The 15,997-nt window shown below is 41.8% G+C and overlaps 1 protein-coding gene across 1 annotated transcript in view; it reads left to right on the top strand.

Annotated features, from left to right (window-relative positions):
• Positions 1 to 15,997, top strand: part of abcc9 (ATP-binding cassette, sub-family C (CFTR/MRP), member 9) — a 196,065-nt gene that overhangs the window by 33,792 nt on the left and 146,276 nt on the right. Inside the window, exons 3-4 of the mRNA XM_060843242.1 lie at positions 13,142 to 13,263; positions 14,363 to 14,529. Coding sequence (XP_060699225.1) covers positions 13,142 to 13,263; positions 14,363 to 14,529 — 289 coding nt within the window. The remainder of the gene's footprint in view (positions 1 to 13,141; positions 13,264 to 14,362; positions 14,530 to 15,997) is intronic.

Here is a 15,997-nt window from a genome sequence, read left to right as displayed (position 1 = left end):
AAGCAGGCCATTCGGCCCCTTGAGTCACAGCAACCCTACAAAGAGCATCCCATTCAGACCCACCTCCCTACCCCATCCCGGTAACTGTGCATTTCCCATGGCGAATCCACCTAACCCACACATCCCCGGACAACATCTTTGGAGTTTGGGAGGAAACCCATACAGGGACTGGGAGAACGTGCAAACTCCACACAGACCATCGCCTGAAGGTTGAATCGAACCAGGCTCCCGGGCGCTGTGAGGCAGCAGTGCTGACCTCTGAGCTACCAAGCTGTCCTTACTCTAACCTAATTCTTCAATTCTTCCCTTACTTCACTTTGGCATTAAATTCCAGTTCTGTTGACTTGCTCTTTCACACTGAGTATCCTTCCCTTTATATTTCCCCATTCTAATGACTACTGGTGCTCTGATTGACATGAAACCCTCCTACTGCTCTGAAGTAGAGTCATACTGGACTCAAAATCTTAGCTCTGTTTCTCTCTCTCTCCACAGATGCTGACAGACCTGCTGAGTTTCTCCAGCATTCTATATATTTGTTTCAGATTTCCAGCATCTAGTATGTTTTGATTCTATTTATATGAAACACTCCTATATCCCTTCAGGAAGAGAATTCCTGATGTTGAGGAGATAGCACAAGGCCAGGAATTCCAATCATGCACACAGTCTCCTAGAGAAGCAGTATCAGATTGGGGTTCGCATTCTCAATCCCAGACAGGTTCCAGACTGATAATGTAATGACTAAGGGAACACAATTTGAAATTGAGACACTTCCTATCTAATACAGAGATGAGGATGAAATATTTCTCTTTGAGTGACAGGAGTCCATGGAACACTCTTCCCTGGTGGGCAGGTTATTTAAAAATTCACTTGTGGGACATGGGTGCCACTGGCTGACCAACATTTATTGCCTGTCCCCAGTTGCCCTTCAGAAGGTGATGGTGAGCTGCCTTCTTGAACCACTGCAGTCCATATGATATAGGCAGACCCACAATGCTCTTGGAGAGGGAATTCAAGGATTTTAACCCAGCGACAGTGAAGAAACGATGATATATTTCGAAGTCAGGATGTGAGTGGCTTGGAAGGGAAGTTGCTGGTGGTGATGTTCCCATGTATCTGCTGCCATTGTCCTCCTGGATGGAAGTGGTAGTTGGTTTGGAAGGCCCTGACTAATGAGCTTTGCGAATTTCTGCAGTGCATCTTGTAAATTGTATACACTGCTGCTACTGGTGGAGGGAGTGAATATTTGTGGATATGGTGCCAATCAGGCAGACTGCTCTGTACTGGATGGTATTAAGCCTCTTGAATGTTGTTGGATCTGCACCCATGCAGGCAAATGGGGAATATTCCATCACACACTCCTGACTTGTGCTTTGTACATTGATTTAATAGTTTTAAGTCAGATGTAGATAGTTTTTTGACTGCAAGGGAATCAAACTTAATTGATTAAAAGTAGAGTTAAAGCTACAATCAGATCAGCCGTGATCTTATTGATTGACATAGCATGTTCCTAATTTGTTTGTTCACATATACAGAACAGGGCCCTGAGAGTGGACCTGTTGAACACAAATCCACTTGGTTCTCAGAATTTCACAAGTGCTGTAACACTTGAGTCACAACAATTGCTTAAACAACTCCTCTAATTGCCTTACATGTCCTTCCCAGGTATTACTATATATTAGAACATTGTCTAAGTAAAACTACACAGCTAAACACTTCAGTTATGACCGAATTCATAGGTCTTTGGAAGAGAGATGAAGCTTTTTTTTTAGCCCAAATGACATGGCTTGGCATTGTTATGACCCACTTGATTAGACTAAAGTGGATTGCTCTTCAGTCCTTGATGTTAATGGCACTGGCTTCAATAGATAAGATCAGAAGACCATAGGAAATGGGAACTGGTGAAGGTCATTTGGCACTGCATAGAAAGGTTTGGTGGTGGGCTGGGAGGGTCAGCATTCAGCCATTAGCCATACTAGTCTGAAAGTGCCTAATCTCGTCTGATCTCGGATGCTCAGCAGATTCGGGCTGGATTAGTACTTGGATGGGAATACCAGCTGCAGTAGGCTCAGGACCCCCTTGTGGGTCAGTCCCAGTCCTAGACTGAGAGGCCCAGGTTGACATCTTACCTGCTTCAAAGGTATGTAAGAATAGCTCTGGGCAGGTTGATGAGAAAAATTGATGAAAACAAGTTCGGCCCATCTTGTTCATGTCAACCCAAAGACACCCAGATAACCTTTTGAATCCTACACCCCTGCACTTGGCCTGTAGACCTGCAGCTTACAGCATTATGCAGCATATAGCAGTACATTCACTTTCTTCCTTCAAGCCATGAATATATGTCATAAACAGTTACCCTCCCAGCACTGAACTCTGTTGAACCCCACTGGTCACAGGTCACCAACCTGTAAAAGAAACTTTTATCCTTGCTCACTGTTTCCTGCCTATTCGACATTTCTCTATCCACACCAATATTCTATCTCCAATATTAATGGCTCTTATCTTCTGACTTAATGTTTTGTGATGTACCTTGTTGAATACCTTCTGGAAGTCCAAGTACAACACACTTACTAGGTCCTCTTTATCTAGTCTGATTGAGATGCCCTTGAAAAACTCTCATAAAAATGATCTCCCTCTCATGAAGCCATGTTGACTTGGCTTGATCAGGATATGATTTTCCAAATGTTCTTCTCCAATAATTGAATCCAATACTTTTCCAGCAATGGACGTCAGACTAATCATTATCCTTTTTTGCCTCCGTCCCTTATTGAACAAGCCTGTCATATTGGCAGTTTTTCAATCTTCTGTAACTTCTCCAGAATCCAACAATTTTTGGAAAATTGCAATCAATGCACCCACTGATTCTACAGCTGCCTCTTTTAGGACCCTCCATTGCAAGCACTCAGGGCTAGGGAATTTGTCTAATATTACTTCTCTAGTGATGGTGTTGATTCTTAATTCCTCCCCGTATTCTTTAATAATAATGGAATGTTTGAAGTTTCTTTCATTGCAAAGACTGATTCAAAGCAGTGTGACTCCTCTGCCATTTCCTTGTTCCCCAAAACCATTTTCCCAGATACAATTTCCATGTTCACTTTGACCTCTCTCTTCCTTTTCATGTATTCAAAGACTCCCTTCGTGTCAGTTTTTGTATTTCTCACTAGTTTGCCCTTCGTTTACTTTCTCTCTGTCTTCATTACCTTTTTAGGTCTCATTTGCTAGATTCTGAATTTATCCCAATCTTTGGGCTATCAATGACTTTTGCCTCCTTTATATATGTTTTTCTTTCAACTTAATATTGCCTTTAGCTTCCTTGGTTAGCTGTGGTTGATTTATCCCACTTTTAGAATCTTTCCTCATTACTAGGATGCCTTTTTTCTAAGAGTCACAAATTACCTCCTTGTGGGTGGCACAGTGGTTATCACTGCTGTCTCACAGTGCCAGAGACCTGGGTTCAATTCCCACCTCAGGCAACATTCTCGCGATGTCTGCGTGGGTTTCTTCCGGGTGCTCCAGTTTCCTCCCACAGTCCAAAAATGTGCAAGTTAGGTGAATTGGCCATGCTAAACTGCCCTTAGTGTTAGGTGAAGGGGTAATTGTAGGGGAATGGATGTGGGTGCATTGTTCTTCGGAGGGTCGGTGTGGACTTGTTGAGGCCAAAAGGCCTGTTTCCACACTGTAAGTAATCTAAATGTTTGCCACTGCTCGATCACTGTCATTCCTGCTGATCCATCCACCCTGTTCATTTTAGCTAATTCTATCCTCATTTTATTGTATTTCCCCTTCATTTAAGTTAACTTAGATTACTTAGTGTGGAAACAGGCCCTTCGACCCAACCCAAGACCACACCGACCCACCGACCCGCCACCCACCCATACCCCTACCTTTACCTACCACTATAGGCAATTTAGCATGGCCAATTCACCTAATCTGCACATTTTTGGACTGTGGGAGGAAACACACGCAGACACAGGGAAGAATGTGCAAACTCCACACAGTCAGTCGCCTGAGTTGGGAATTGAACCCGGGTCTCTGGCGCTCTGAGGCAGCAGTGCTAACCACTGTGCCACCGTGCTGCTGTTAAACACCACTGTTCCTGACCCAAGTTTCTCATTCTCAAAAAGCACTTTAAATTCATGTTATGATTACTACTTCCTTTTGGGATCTTTTACTCTGACGTCATTTATTAAATCTGGCTCACTACCCATTGCCAGATCCAAGATAGCCTGCTCTCTGGTTGGCTGTCTGGTATATTGCCTTAGGAAACTATCCTGATTGCACTGTGAATTTATTGTCATTGTTCCCTTGCAATTCAATTAACCCCAATGAAATGAAAGATCAATCTTAGAAAGAACATAAGCATTGCCAACTCTAGTAATACACACTTATAATTGAGGAATTGAGTATGAATCTGTTTTTTGTGACTTCATTTACTTGTGTCTGTAGTCTCTATAGAATCTGGTTGATCTGTCTGATATAGGAATTAAGCTCACTCCTGGTGAAATCCAGCTGCTTTGGCATGGTTTTATTTGTACTGACTCTCCTCTGTCTACATTTTGCATAACTAATGTTGTACGTCTAGGTGTATCACTTGCTTATAGATTTCCTTTTAGATCCTATGTAACCTTACTAGACCTGACCAATATCCATCCTCTAAAAATGAGAACACAGTGTCTAACTGACTTGGTATTTCTGTGTTGTCTGGTTGAGTTGTGGAAGAACTCCTTACCTCTCCTTTTACCTCATTGTTACTAAGTTAAAAACCACACAACGCCAGGTTTATTTGGAAATACAAGATTTCAGAGCTCTGCTCCTTCGGCAGAAAGCTAGTGGACAGGATCATAGGACACAGAATTTATAGTAAAAGATCAAAGATTCATGGGGTTAATGTCACGCTACATGTGGCCCTACTACACAATATACTCTCATGCACACATACACACTGACACATACACTCTATCTCATTCTCCTTCTTCCTCACACACACGCGTATACACACACACACATACACACACACACACACACACACACACACACACACACATACACACACTCTTTCTTCCTCATGTATGCGTACACACATGTGCATGCGCACACTCACACATATAAGTCTACGGGGTGAATTTGTATTTGCAAATACAATCTATTTTGTTCAAAAAGCACACAATCAGTAGGCAGTCAGTCCATGTGAAATTTTATAAATTCCTACTTTAGAAATATAACCAGTCTGACTCAAGTTTGTGATACAGACAGACTCTAACCTCATACTTTAAATGCAGTGTCTGAGCTGAGATGTCACTTTTTTAATATAAAAAACTTTAAGTTATCTCGGAAGTGTGACTTGAAAGAAATTCTGCAATTTATATATTAATGAATTTATATTTTAATGACACTACTTCTGTTGAATAAAGGGAACTATGGAGCTATGAGGGAGGAGCTGGCCAAAGTTCAATGGTGCAATACCTTAGCAGGGATGACCGTGGAGGAACAATGGCGGATATTTCTGTGTATAATGCAGAAGTTGCAGGATCAGTTCATTCATAAAAGGAAGAAAGATCCCAGGAGGAGGCATGGGCGGCCGTGGCTGACGAGGGAAGTTAAGAAACATGTAAAGTTAAAAGAGAAAAAGTATAACATAGCAAAGATAAATGGGAAAACTGAGGACTGGGAAGCTTTTAAAGAGCAACAGAGGATTACTAAGAAGGAAATATGCAGAGGAAAAATGAGATACGAAGGTAAACTGGTCAATAATATAAAGGAGGATAGTAAAAGCTTTTTTAAGTATGTGCAAGGCAAAAAAATGGTTAGCATTAAAATTGGGCCCTTGAAGACAGAAACAGGGGAATATATTACAGGGAACAAAGAAATGGCAGAAGAATTAAATGGGTACTTCAGATCTGTGTTCTCTGGGGAAGACACAAGCAATCTCCCTGAGGTAACAGTGACTGAAGGACCTGGACTTAAGGGAATCTATATTTGCCAGGATTAGGTGTGGGAGGGACTGTTAGGTCTGAAGGTTGATAAGTCTCCGGGGCCTGATGGTCTACACCCCAGGGTACTGAAGGAGGTGGCTCAGGAAATCGTGGAAGCGTTGGTCATTATTTTCCAGAGTTCGATAGATTCGGGGTTGGTTCCTGAGGATTGGAGGGTGGCTAATGTTATACCACTTTTTAAGAAATGTGGGAGAGAGAAAGCAGGAAATTACAGACCAGTTAGTCTGACCTCAGTGGTGGGAAAGATGCTGGAGTCTATTATAAAGGATGAAATTACGGCATATCTGGATAGTAGTAACAGGATAGGTCAGAGTCAGCATGGATTTATGAAGGGGAAATCATGCTTGACTAATTTTCTTGAATTTTTTGAGGATGTAACTCTGAAGATGGACGAGGGAGATCCAGTAGATGTAGTGTACCTGGACTTTCAGAAAGCTTTTGATAAAGTCCCACACAGAAGGTTAGTGAGTAAAATCAGGGCACATGGTATTGGGGGCAAAGTACTAGATTGGATTGAAAATTGGTTGGCTGATAGGAAACAAAGGGTAGTGATAAACGGCTCCATTTCTGAATGGCAGGCAGTGACCAGTGCGGTACCATAGGGATCAGTGCTGGGACTGCAGCTTTTTACAATATATGTTAATGATATAGAAGATGGCATCAGCAATAACATTAGCAAATTTGCTGATGATACAAAGCTGGGTGGCAGGGTGAAATAGGATGATGATGATGTTAGGAGATTACAGGATGACCTGGACAAGTTAGGTGAGTGGGCAGATGCATGACAGATGCAGTTTAATGTGGATAAATGTATGGTTATCCACTTTGGTGGCAAGAACAGGAAGGCAGATTACTACCTCAATGGAATCAATTTCGGTAAAGGGGCAGTACAGAGAGATCTGAGTGTTCTTGTACACCAGTGAATGAAGGTAAGCATGCAGGTACAGTAGGTAGTGAAGAAGGCTAATAGCATGCTGGCATTCATAACAAGAGGAATTGAATATAGAAGCAAAGAAGTTCTTCTGCAGCTGTACAGGGCCTTGGTGAGACCACACCTGGAGTACTGTATGCAGTTCTGGTCTCCAAATTTGAGGAAAGACATTCTAGCTATTGAGGGAGTGCAGCGTAGGTTCACGAGGTCAATTCCTAGAATGGCGGGATTACCTTACACTGTAAGACTGAAGTGACTGGGCTTGTATACCCTTGAGTTTAGAAGACTGAGAGGGCATCTGATTGAGACATATAAGATTATGAAAGGATTGGACACTCTGGCAGCAGGAAACATGTTTCCGCTGATGGGTGAGTGCCGAACCAGAGGACACAGCTTAAAAATACGGGGTAGACCATTTAGGACAGAGATGAGGAGAAACTTCTTCACCCCGAGAGTGGTGGCTGTGTGGAATGCTCTGCCCCAGAGGACAGTGGAGGCCCAGTCTCTGGATTCATTTAAGAAAGAGTTGGATAGAGCTCTCAAAGATAGTGGAATCAAGGGTTATGGAGATAAGGCAGGAACAGGATACTGATTAGGAATGATCAGCCATGATCATATTGAATGGCAGTGCAGGCTCGAAGGGCTGAATGGCCTACTCCTGCACCTATTGTCTATTGTCTATTGAATCGAAACCTACATCCCCTTCTAAATGATTAAAGACTTAACAGCAATCTAGGTTTGTTCAATACATCACATCAGTTATATGTGATGAAGTTTTACTATAAATTTGAAGTTTTACAATAAATTCTGTGTCCTATGATCGTGCCTCACGAGCTACCTGATGAAAGATTAGCACTCTAAAAGCTTGTACTTTCAAATAAACCTGGTGGACTATAATCTGCTATTGCGTGATTTTTAACTTTGCCCATACCAGTCCAACACCTGCACCTCCACATCATGTCTCACTGGTATTCTTACCACCAGATACACTTGCTCCTTACTATGTTCTTCTTTGTGTGTCCAAAGATGTACAAGGTAGGTGGATTGACCATGCTAAATTACCCAGAGTGTCCAGGGATGTGTAGGTTAGATGGATTAGCCACGGGAAATGCAGGGTTACATGGATAATGTCAGGGGGTGGGTCCCAGGTAGGATGCTCCTGGTAGGGTCAATGGAATGAATGGCCTGCTTCCACACTGTAAGGATTGTTTGATTCTATAGTTCTATGATTCTTTCATAAAATCTTTTCAATATGTTGATTTGACGTAACCCATTCTTCTTCCTATGTTTGGGAGTGGTGAACAGATAAAAATCACTTTAATCCTAATTACTTTGTATGGATTTCTTAAATTCACTGTCAGAGGTTCACCTTAAAAAGGCAATAATATCAATACTGCTTCAAACATTCTAGATGTAGAATGTTGGCTAACCGTTTTTTAAATTTTCACCTGTGGAGCTTTTGAGTTTTCCTGTGCTACCCTACATGCTCCTGTGAGTCTTTCGAGAACCATGGACACATAATGAAACACTGAGGATTAGATTTTTTTTGTCTGATGAATTTTTCCTTAATCAATTTTAATAAAACTCTAATCTCATGGCAATGGATCAACTCAAATGGGTTAAATTCAGTAGATATATTTGGGGAAATCTACGGTTGCAAATAGTAAGAAATCACTCCTTGTATCTCACCCTGGTCGTTATTCAAGACATTATGCCATGGTTTTGAGTGTTTGGTGGGACCTCTCCAAAGTTCCCCATGTTTGCGAATGATATGCAGTTGACTTAAATTGTTTGACACCCAAACTGCTGCTGATGTCCTGGACAGATTTAAACATGATTACCTTGATCAAGTTGTATTCCAATTGGTAGACCATAAGAAGAAAAAAATCTGAGTTAACTTTGCCAATACTTCCTTAACTGTAATTGTCATCAAATAAATAAATTGAGTTGTCTACGAGTGTTCTGCTCATGTCTTTGTTTAGGATGCTACACAATCTGTTACCACTTGACTAAATTTGAGTAGCCCTTGTATCCCTGACTGTAGTTATGGATTTAGAGGCATCATGTGAAGATAAAAGAGTGATCTTCCATTAAGACATAAACCCTTTCTATCTCGCACTTCCATAATCACCTCTCCTGCACTCACAGCAATGTGTATCTCCAAGCTCTTAATGTAGTCAAAGCTACAATCCGAACCGTGGCATTCTCCATTGAGCTCCCTATCAAACTCTCTATTATAAATCCCAGTAAGTTCAATGGGGTTCCCTTGCAACCTCCAGTGTTTGGAACAAAGATGTCCCATTACATTTCAATGGAAACATTTACGCCTTTGACTTTCACTTCAGCTCTTAGGGCCTACCTTGCAGATTTGACAAGGAGACCTTGGTGTACTCTCAACTTGTCTTCCTGTCAATCTCTCACCTTCTGTCCCCTTCAAATTGGAAACCAATCAACAGGCTGTCCCTGGCTAATGACCCTGAATATGCACCCAAAGTGCTGATGAGTTCAGCAGTTCTTCCCCACTGCTTGAACAAAGCAACATTGACTTACAGAATTATACAGTACAGGAGAGGCTCCATGGCCCATTAAGTCTCCACTGCCAAAAATAAACTATTACCTGCATTAATCACACATTCCCACACTTCAGGTGCTCACCCAAGTACTTTTTTAAAGGTTGTAAGGTTTCCCATCTCAACTCCCCTCCTAGACAGTGCATTCCAACTCCCACCACCCTCTGAGTGAAAACATTTTTCTTCGCATCCCTTCTATGATGTGGAGCTGCCAGTGTTGGACTGGGTGGACGAAGTCAGAAGTTACACAACACCAGGTTATAGTCCAAAGGTTTAATTGGAATCACAAGCTTTTGGAGCACTGCTCCTTCAGTGATCACTTCACCTGACAAAGGGGCTATGCTCCAAAAGTCTGTGATTTCAAATAAACCTGTTGGACCATAAGCTGGTGTCGTGTGACTTCTGAAGACATTCCTTCTAAGCCACTTTAAAATTATGTACCCCCTTATTATTAACCCTTCAACTCAGGGGAACAGCTTCTTATCTACACTGTCCATGCGTAAACTTATACTTACACACTTCTATCAGGTTCTCTCCTCAACATTCTCTGTTACAAATAAAATAGTTCAAACTTATTGAGCCTCTTCATCACTGAAGTGCTCCATCCAGATGAAGCTCCTCTGAACCCCCTTCAGTACAATCACATCCCTCCTATCATGTTGTGATCAGAACTACACACAGTTCTCCAGTTGCGGCCTAACACACAATTCATTTTAAAGTTGCAACATCTGCTTCCACAGTTTTCTTGGTTTAAGGCGGTATCCTTTTCCCATTTTGGTCCTCAGTCCGAAAGTAAATAAAAATACAATGATACAGTGTTTACAATGTCATCAGCTGAAGGAACTCGAGCTCCTGATTTCAGTAGCCGGTGTTACTGCAGTGCCTCAGTCGCGTTCAGAGCTTTGTTGGCAAGTCTCTGATTATGGACAACATTCAGTTTAAGAGAACGCAGGAAAAGAGGGAATGGGTTACCACCTGGTGGTCAAAAAGGTACAGGAATCCTGAGTGCACATTCTCAAACCACCATACAGTTCTGTATTTTAGAGAGAGTCAGGGGTATGCTGAAGGAGAGCTGCACTACTTGAAAGAATGTCTTTGATATGAAGTTAAATCAAAGCTTTGTCTCTCTCCTTTAAGGATGTTGTAATCCGATCAGAATAAGTGGATTTTCATGGAATCAGAACAACACCAGAACCATTTAAAAATGGTAATGGGACTTGATTTCTGAGATTCATAACCTCAATCCTTGAATACCCAGGGATATGGCTATGCGTAGTAAACCAACATTGCTGACCTTCATTGTAGGGACATCTCCGAGACCAGTACCTCCCATAGTGCTTTGCTCAGGTATCTGGCTGTGGTACTAGGGAGACCAGTTGGTCATTTTGGTAAACTCTCAGCTGAAGAGAGGGGTATAGAAACCTGGTTTAAGCTCAAAGTTAAGTAGCACTACTTCCCACATAGTGGCATGGAAACCTTGAACTCTTTCCCCTCAAGTGTTATGGTTGGCAGGATTACTTAAAAATTTCAGGACCGTGAGTGATGTTTTTTCTGGATAAGGATATCAGATAAATGTAGTGCAGGTACGGATGAGCCATGCTTTGTGGAACAGGCTCAAGGGTTAAGTGGTCTTTGCCAACTCCAAAGAAATGCATACAGATGTCAACATATGTAATTAATGCCAATCGCAGCTCCTCCACTGCTTCCATCTCCCCTTCCCTCACACCTCCATTTTTCTCTGTTTGTCTGAATCTCAGACCAATGTACCTTTGTCTTTATTGGTCATGAAATATGGGAAACGCAGGCTAGACTGGAATTTATTGTCCATCCTTACTTGCCCTGATGTAGGTGGTGATGAGCTGAAGCTTTGAGTTCATGCAGTCTCTGGGTATCCCCACAGGACTGGTAGGGAGAGTGTTCAAGGATTTTGAACCAGCAACAGTGAAGGAATGGCAATATCATTCCAAGTGAGGATTGTTTATGGATTGGAGATCAGTTTGCAAGGGATGATGTTCACAAGCATCTGCTGCAATTCCTTTCAGTTAGAAGAAATTGTGGATTTAGATGACATTGTCAAAGACGTCTTGGCAAGTTGCTGCACTCAATCTTGTAGGTAGTACAGCTTGCTGCCACTATGCGCCAGTGCTGGAGAGATTGCCCAGTTAACTCATGGTGAGGTGGTAGTTATCAATGTGGTATTGTGCCTAGTGATATTATCAATGGACTGTTAATCTAGAGACCCAGGTAACGTTCTGGGAACTTGTGTTTGAATCCTGCCATGGCAGATGGTGGAATTTGAATTCAATAAACATCTGGAATGAAGAGTTTAATGATGACCATGAACTCATTTTTGCTTGTGGGAAAAATCCATCTGGTTCATGAATGTCCTTTAGGGAAGGAAACCACAATCCTTACCTGGTCTGGCCTACATGTGATTCCCGGCCCACATTGACTCGTAACTGCCCTTTGGGCAATGAGAGATGGGCAATAGTTGCCAACCTAGCCAGTGATGCCCACAGCCCATAAATGAATTTTTAAAAAGTTGGTGGATGAGGTACTTTCTCCTGGATGGTGTCAAGCTTCCAGAGTGTTTGAGATTTTGGAGAAGGTTTGTAGGTTAGGTTGTGTGTGGTTGGAGGTGCTTTTTGAAGGCAAGAGTAAACGTGTACAACTTGTTGGTGTCAAGTAAGTGAGTCAAGAGGTCATTTGATTTGCTGCATCAGGAATGCATCCTAGTTCAGGCAAGTTCAACATCTAGTTCTCATTCTAGCAGGGCTGTCTTGAGTGGAGATCAAACCTATTACCCTATCCTTCAGGGTTGAGAAAACCATGATGAATTAATGTTCACTCCAAGTATCTAGGCTGAAAATGTGTTGCTGGTTAAAGCACAGCAGGTTAGGCAGCATCCAAGGAATAGGAAATTCGACGTTTCGGGCATAAGCCCTGATGAAGGCCCGAAACGTCGAATTTCCTATTCCTTGGATGCTGCCTAACCTGCTGTGCTTTAACCAGCAACACATTTTCAGCTGTGATCTCCAGCATCTGCAGACCTCATTTTTTACTCCAAGTATCTAGGTAGGGTCCTCTAAAACTACCATCACTCTTGACAGGATACACAAAACTTAACTTGTTGTATGGTTAGATCATCTGCCCTGTGTGATCTTGAACATCTCTTAACTATGGCTAATCTCATTCACTGGACTGCAGTCAGACCTCCTCTGAGGTGTTGTCCTCACTTTACTGCGTCTCAACCTTAAAAGCATTTTACACAGGGAAAAATTGGTTCTCCTGGCAGGAGGGTCAGTCGTTGGAGGCCATGGATTTAACATTGACTAAAGATCATGTGGGGAAATGTTGAGAATTTTTACAGCTGCATTGAGTTTGTATGACCCGCCGACAAATCAGTGGAACTTGGAAGCAGACCCTAAAATAGCTTTCCATAAAAAAAAGTTGAAGAAAAAAGAATGAAAAAACAAAGGGGTAAGAATAGAAGAGTGAAATTAGTTAGACTGATCTTTTGAAGAGCTGATACAAATTTCATGGTCTTCCTCTGGAGTTTATAATTCTGTGATTTGCATATTATATAATTGTTGAATGTGTAATTTTATGCTTATTCACAGAAGATAACAGTCCTTTGTTTCCTGTTACAGAAAAATGGACACTCACCACCTGCATCTATTTATGCCTGCTAGCATGGGATTCATAGCTGCGATTACATCTATTGTGTACTATCATAATATTGAAACTTCCAACTTTCCAAAGTTATTATTAGGTGAGAGTGCATTTCGAATTTCAGGTGAACCAAACCAATCCATGATTTGCGATTCCCCTTCACATGTCATCACTAAATTCAGCATTTTCTTCGTTTGGAAAAGTAAGAGTAACCTGACTACCGATGATGAAAAGACTCACCAGGCCTGAGTGGGAATTTCTCACAATATGGTCAGGATTTAGTTAGGCAGAGACTTTCAGCTGGAGGTTTCCTGATTGCCATTGTAAAGTCTACTGTCTCCACGTGTACCCATCCAAAGTCAACCATAGATGAAGGACTACAGTTAAAGACAGGGAATCCCCACAGCCTTTCTAGCCCATTAGGTACCAACACCAAAGTCTTGAGAAATAAAGCAACTTGGATCCGCAGGGTTGGGGAAAGTTAAAGTTAACATAGTATTGGCCCCTTACAGTACAAGTTCAAAGGGTAATCTCTGTAATGTAATCTGTGGGGGAGATGGTGGGAGGGTATGGGTACTCCCCTTTGGTTAATATTTTTTAAGAACATGAGACTGTTGTGCCCCAGTTAGGGTGGGTGCCTGTCATTTAGGGAGTTAAAACCCATTCTCTGGTGGCTGGGTTCCACTTTGGTGTAAGGGATTCACAGTTGGTGAGGGGGAATCCCTAGGCTTCAGTATTTGTTAAAACGCCAGTGGACATGGATGGTTTAGGAGACAGGAAGCACATTAGCAATTCTTGGTAGACCCGATGACTCCAAAAATTCAAAACAAAAACTCTTTTGCGGTGGTACAGTGGAGCTTAAAGCAAAGATTACATTTCATGATTACATCTGTTCCCAAAGATATTTCGATGTATTAGGGTTAGGTTATGAACCCTAATTTCCTTTGTTTCACTGTTGTTGACCATGTCTCTGAAAATTTTGCGATTTTCCCCTCTAAACCTTGTAGGCTCCTCTCTCTCATTTTAAGATAATTTTTTTAAAAATTTGCTTCTTCGACCTAGCTGTCTTATATACATCCTTGTGTAGCTCACTGTCGAGATGTGTTTACTCTGTGAAGCGCCTTTATTGATTTTACAATGTTAAATTAACTGTAAAAATCTAAGATCTTCTTGTTGATTTAATATATTTGTTTTTACAGCTCTTTTTATATACTGGGTCCTGGCTTTCATCACAAAAACTATTAAGCTGGTGAAGTACTGTGATCACGGAGTGAATATGACCCAGCTACGGTTTTGTATCACACTTATGTTGGTCTTTCTTTACGGCTCACTGATGGCTATTGAAGTAAATGTGATCATATTCCGGGTAAGTAGTGCCAATTCTGTCATGGAAACAAGTGAGATGCTCAAAGTTAATGCTCACAAAAATAAGGAGGTGGTCTTGGTCCTTGCAAATCAGGTAAATCTCGCTGCCCATCATAAACTATGTTCGAATCTGCACAGTTCACACTGATTATAGTCAAGCAAAAATGACAGTGACGCGCTGGGTAAAAAGGGTGAATGCCATGATGACAAGTGGCTTAAGATGGCAAATGGACAGCTGATCAAGCTGGTGTCAGGATTCTTGAATATTTTTGCAGTTACACTCATAAGAACTAGGGGCAGGATTAGGCCATCTGACCCGTCAAACCTGCTCCTCCATTCATGGCCGATCTCTTGGTGGACTCGGCTCCATTTACGCACCCACTCACCATGACCCTTAATTTCTTTACTGCTCAAAAATCTATCTAGATTGTATCCAGCTCCTTGAACGTTTCCATCCATTCAGGCAAGTGGGAAGTATTCCATTACACTGCCTTGTGGATGGTGGACAGGGAGTGGAGAGGTGAACTACATGCTGCAAGATTTCTTGCCTCAAACCTACTTTTGTAGCAACTATATTTCTATGACTGGTCAATGGTAACAACAAGATGTTGATAGTGTAGGATTCAGTGATGGTGATGACACTGAATGTCAAGGGGTGACGGTTTGTTATGGACCCGGTCAGACCCCCTCAAACCATTTCAGGAAAGTATCCTGGACCCTAACTTTGCTGGTTGTTTTAAGAAGGTGTAATGTGGATATTCCAGGAGTGATGCAGCTGTCAAACCACTTAGTTTTAAACTAAATAATTTATTTGCAACATTACCGAATGAAAGACAAACAGAAGAGAACAGAATATAGAATAACAACCTATCCAAAAACTCAACAGATTACACCAACTTAATGATGCTGTTCTAAATACTTGCAACAATCCCCATAAACACCCCTTGGTACAAAAGGTAAAATCAAACACAGGGTCTTACAGGAGAGAGAGAGAGAGAGAGAGAGAGAGAAAAATGGCAGCATGGAACATCCTCTCTCTCCATGTTGCTGTTTCTTAGATCAACAGCCTCAAAACTGACTGTCTGCTTTCAGTGAACAGCCAAACTGCTAAAAACCAAATCAAACCAACAGAAAGCTGGGCTGGGAGAATTGTCCACTCCCCTTTCATTGAACAAGTGGTCTTCTTAAAACTGGAGAACCTTTTTTTCCTGAGGCAGTATCTGTTAGCTATAATCAAACTGGCCCTAAAACCCTTCAAACCCAGACCTTTTGGAATCACAGCTTTTACAACCTTTCTGAAATAAAAAAGCCAAGGACAGCATAACCTTGTTAAAGGAGCAGCACGTCATAGGTTAGATTCTCTCTTGCTGGAATTGGAAAAAGTTCCATCACATCCCTCATTTGAATCTTGCACAGGATGGTGAGAATTGGGAAATTCATGAGACACTTGCAGGGGAATACCAAAGTTC

Source organism: Hemiscyllium ocellatum, chromosome 23, assembly GCF_020745735.1.
Source record: "Hemiscyllium ocellatum isolate sHemOce1 chromosome 23, sHemOce1.pat.X.cur, whole genome shotgun sequence".
NCBI classification, from domain to species: Eukaryota; Metazoa; Chordata; class Chondrichthyes; order Orectolobiformes; family Hemiscylliidae; genus Hemiscyllium; species Hemiscyllium ocellatum.
This window is presented reverse-complemented; position numbering and strand designations above follow the sequence as displayed.